The sequence below is a fragment of the Mus caroli genome, chromosome 3 (genome assembly GCF_900094665.2).
Source record: "Mus caroli chromosome 3, CAROLI_EIJ_v1.1, whole genome shotgun sequence".
Classification (NCBI taxonomy): domain Eukaryota; kingdom Metazoa; phylum Chordata; class Mammalia; order Rodentia; family Muridae; genus Mus; species Mus caroli.
Genome location: NC_034572.1, coordinates 89,409,944 through 89,414,008, shown reverse-complemented (window position 1 = coordinate 89,414,008; position 4,065 = coordinate 89,409,944). Strand labels below are relative to the sequence as shown.

General features: G+C 48.4%; 1 protein-coding gene across 2 annotated transcripts in view; it reads left to right on the top strand.

Moving 5' to 3' along the window:
- Nucleotides 1-4,065, top strand: part of Anxa9 (annexin A9) — an 18,764-nt gene that overhangs the window by 7,288 nt on the left and 7,411 nt on the right. The window contains exons 2-4 of one of the 2 annotated variants that reach the window (XM_021158036.2): nucleotides 687-696; nucleotides 1,343-1,433; nucleotides 1,814-1,910. In XM_021158036.2, coding sequence (XP_021013695.1) covers nucleotides 1,359-1,433; nucleotides 1,814-1,910 — 172 coding nt within the window. In that variant the 5' untranslated portion in view covers nucleotides 687-696; nucleotides 1,343-1,358. Of the gene's footprint in view, nucleotides 1-462; nucleotides 697-1,342; nucleotides 1,434-1,813; nucleotides 1,911-4,065 lie in introns of those variants that run through there. The other variant, XM_021158034.2, reaches the window with a different exon arrangement.

Genomic DNA, 4,065 nt, shown 5'->3' with positions numbered 1-4,065 from the left:
GGTCTGCTCCCACCCCTGATTACCTGTGCCCTTCCTCCTCACAGATATAAACAGTCCTCTTGCCTCCCCACCCATGCTGGCTGACTTTCCTAAGGTAAAAAAAAAAAAAAAAAAAAAAAAATCACTGGAGCTTATGGGCCAGGACCCCCCGTGGGGTGCAGGCTGGGGTGCCCTGATGGTATGTGTCCCAACAGGTTCTTCTCTATCAACCTTGAAATCAGCCTGGAGCCTGTCTGACCTGCATTCCCCTTACCCCCCCCCCTCCCTTTTTACCCCCAGGGAGCTGGAGCCAGTGGTAGAGCCAGGTCAGAAGTAGGACTCAAGAGACAAGGTGTCTGTGGTCCCAACCTGGCCCCACAGGGAAGGCAGCGCACAAAGCCTTCTGTGTCCTGGGCTAGGCTGAGAGGTTGAGAGTTCACTTGCGTGGGTTCAGGGCCAGTTCCTGGGAGGAGAGATGCTAGGCAGGGAGGTGTTTGTTTGCTTGTAGACCCTGTACAGCCTGGTCCTCTCCCACGTCTGGGAGGGGCCAGAGTTGGAGACAACAGCTGGGCTGGTCTGCAAGAGAGAGGTCATCTGACTGGCTGCTCAGCCTAGGCTGTCCACTCCTCCTCTTTTCTGCCCGGCTACTCCGGAGCTGATGCCTTCACAGTCAAGACGCCGAGCCATAACACCCATCTTATTTTCAGCACCTTTCCGGTAAGTTCTGGACCTGAGCCCTCATCTGGGGACGGGAGAACTTACTGATTGTGGGAGAAGTGGGTATGTCCAGCATGACAGCTGCTAGCTTCTGTCCAAGCACAAGGACAGCCCAGATTACACCTGCTGACCAAAGGATCCCACCTGAGATTCCCCCGAGGATGGGGGGGGGGTGCTGGGAGGGGCAGACAGGTAGGAAGCTAATTTGCAGGTTACCTGTGGGGGAGAGAATGTGATAAGGAGCTGTCTTGCACCTGTTCCCATCATCAAATCACCTCACCCCAGCTGCCTGAAGAGCCAGGCCAGGGAAGGGAGGGACTGGAGCCTCAGAGGGCATCATCACCTCAGACTAAGGGTTCAGGGGACCTGGGGTAGGGGGAATTGGTTGGTGAGTGCTGGTTCCTACAGCCTCCCTAGCCCGTCTTGGCTTACTAGAAGAAGGTGAAAGCCAGAAGCTAGGTCCTTCCTCCTGCCTTCCTCTTCTCTTGAGCCTGTGCACTAGTTCTGTAACTTATTATTTATTTGTCTGTTTATTTTCTGCAACACAGGAAAGGAATGGGTTGAGAAAGTCCAGGCCCCAGATAAAAGGCCATCAACATACCCAAGTGGAACATTCCCCTCAGCTAACTCCTGTTTCCTTCCTCAGGGAAGCCAGCTGCACCATGTCTGTGAGCTGTGGACCACTGGGAACATCTCTGACTCAGGAGATCCTCAGCTCCCTGGGTCTTGCTGACAAGGTATGGGCTGTTGGGACTTCAGAAATGTATTTATGTACTCAGTAGTGTTGGTGATTTAATTCTCCAGGCCACACTTGCCAGGTTAGTGCTCTCCCATTGAGCCACATCTCCAACCCCAACAATAAATTTTAATGTGTCAACTTAAAGGCCAGAAGATGCTGGGGAACAGGAAAGTGGAAATGGCTGTGGAGAGATAGCTCAGCTGGGTAAAAAAGCCTTGATGAGCAGAGATCAATCCCTAGGACCCAAATGGAAGGAGATAACCCAGTCCCTCCGGTTGTCCTCTGATCTCCCATGCACAAACCCAACAAATGAACAAAGTGGAAGGAGGAGGTGGGTAGACTCACTCCTCATGATGCCATGATTTCCTGCTCTTACAGACCACAGCCTGGGGGACCCTGGGGACCCTCAGGACGTTCTTGAGCTTCAGTGCGGACAAGGATGTACAAAGACTGCTGAAGGCTATTGCAGGCCAAGGTAAGCTCATGCCCTTGGTGTTTAGGGTCTACCTTTCATTGTTGATCTGTTATTTATTTATTTATTTAATTTATAGATAGAGTCTTATTTGTAAACTAGTAGCCTGGGACTTATTATGGAGACCAGGCTGGCCTACAGATCCACTTGCATCTGCTTCCCTAATGTGGGATTAAGGGTACACACTACCACACCTGACAGGGCCTCACTCTGCATCTCAAACTGGCTTCAAATTTGCAGTAATCCTCCTGCAGCAGTTTCCCAAGAGCTGGGATTATAGGCAAGAGCCGGCATGCACAACTGCTGGTTTGCTTTTTTTCTCTTTCTTTCTCACTCTCTTTTTAAATCTTTTTTTTTCCCAGAGCTGAGGACCGAACCCAGGGCCTTGCGCTTGCTAGGCAAGCGCTCTACCACTGAGCTAAATCCCCAACCCCTTAAATCTTTATTATAATTCTTTTATTGTATGCATATGGGTGTTTTGCCTGCATGTATGTCTGTGCACCACAAGCATGCCTGGTGCCTTCAGAGGTCAGAAGAGCCTGCCAGGACCCCTGGAACTGGAGTTTCAGATGGTTGTGAGTTAGCATGGGGATGCTGGGAATTGAACTTGGGTCCCCTGAAAGAGCATCTCTCCAGACCCAGGTTTACTTTCTCATGAACAATCTCTATAGGTCAGGAAGGATGAGGGAGCAGCCAGATGGCTCAGGGTTTAAGGCCCCTGCTGTCAAGACTTGAGTTTAATCCTGGGAACCTCATGGGAGAAGGAGAGAACTAAATCTCAGGGCTTGTCCTCTGACCTCACACATGCTAAGGCAAGCACATGTGCCTACCACTTACACAGTAATCAAGTAAACAAACAAACAGATATGTTTTTTAAAAAGTCTTTTTAAGGATCCAGGAAGGAGAAGCTAGCCATATTCTGGGTGTGCCCGTGGAGCCTGATTCCAGCACGTAGTTCTGTGCTGATGTCACAGTCTCCCTCACAATACCGTGGGAGCTCAGACTTATTACCCCATTCTGCTCATGAGGAAACTGGGGCTCAGAGAGATTAAGAGGCTTGCCCAAGGTCACACAGCTTATAATAGATTCTGGACTCTAAGCCAAAGGAGTGGGTCCACCCAAAAAGCCCTTTAGCAGTTTTTAAAAAAGATTTATTTATTATTATATGTAAATATACTGGAGCTGTCTTCAGACACACTAGAAGAGGGCATCAGATGTTGTTATGGATGGTTGTGAGCCATGTGGTTGCTGGGATTTGAACTCAGGACCTTTAGAAGAGAAGCCAGTGCTCTTAACCGCTGAGCCATCTCTCCAGCCCACCCTTTAACATTTTTATTTCATTAATTTATGGCTTTCTTTTCTTTCTTTCTTTCTTTGTTTCTTTCTTTCTTCCTTTCTTTCTTTCTTTTTCTTTTGTTGTTGTTGTTGTTGTTGTTTTTCAAGACAGGGTTTCTCTATGTAGCCCTGGCTATCCTGGAACTCTTTGTAGACCAGGCTGGCCTTGAACTCAGAAATCCTCCTGCCTCTGCCTCCCAAGTGCTGGGATTATAGGCATGTGCCACCACTGCCCGGCTTCTTTTCTTTCTTAAACCATTATATTAGGATAATTTTAGACCTGAATTAGAATTTGAGTAAGATCTCTTTATTCATTCATTTCCTTCCTTACTTTTCCTTTCCTTCTTTCTTTCTATGTGTGTGTGTGTTTTGTTTTTCAACACAGGTTTCCCTGTGTAGTCCTGGCTGTCCTGGAACTCACTCTGTAGACCAAGCTGGTTTCAAACTCAGAGATCTGCCTGCCTCTGTCTCCTGAATGCTGGGACTAAAGGCATGTGCTGCCACCTCCACCGCCACCGCCACCAGCTGCTTTCTTGGCTTGCTTTCTTCCTTTCCTTTCCTTTCCTTTCCTTTCCTTTCCTTTCCTTTCCTTTCCTTTCCTTTCCTTTCCTTTCCTTTCCTCATGGAATCCAGACTAGCACCAAGCTCACTGTGTACCTAATGACTGAACTCCACATCCTCCTCCTTCCACCTCTCAGGTGCTGGGAGTTACAGGTATGTGGCATCACACCCAGCCTTCCATGACATTTTATTTTATTTTATTTTATTTTTTTGGTTTTTCGAGACAGGGTTTCTCTGTATAGCCCTGGCTGTCCTGGAACTC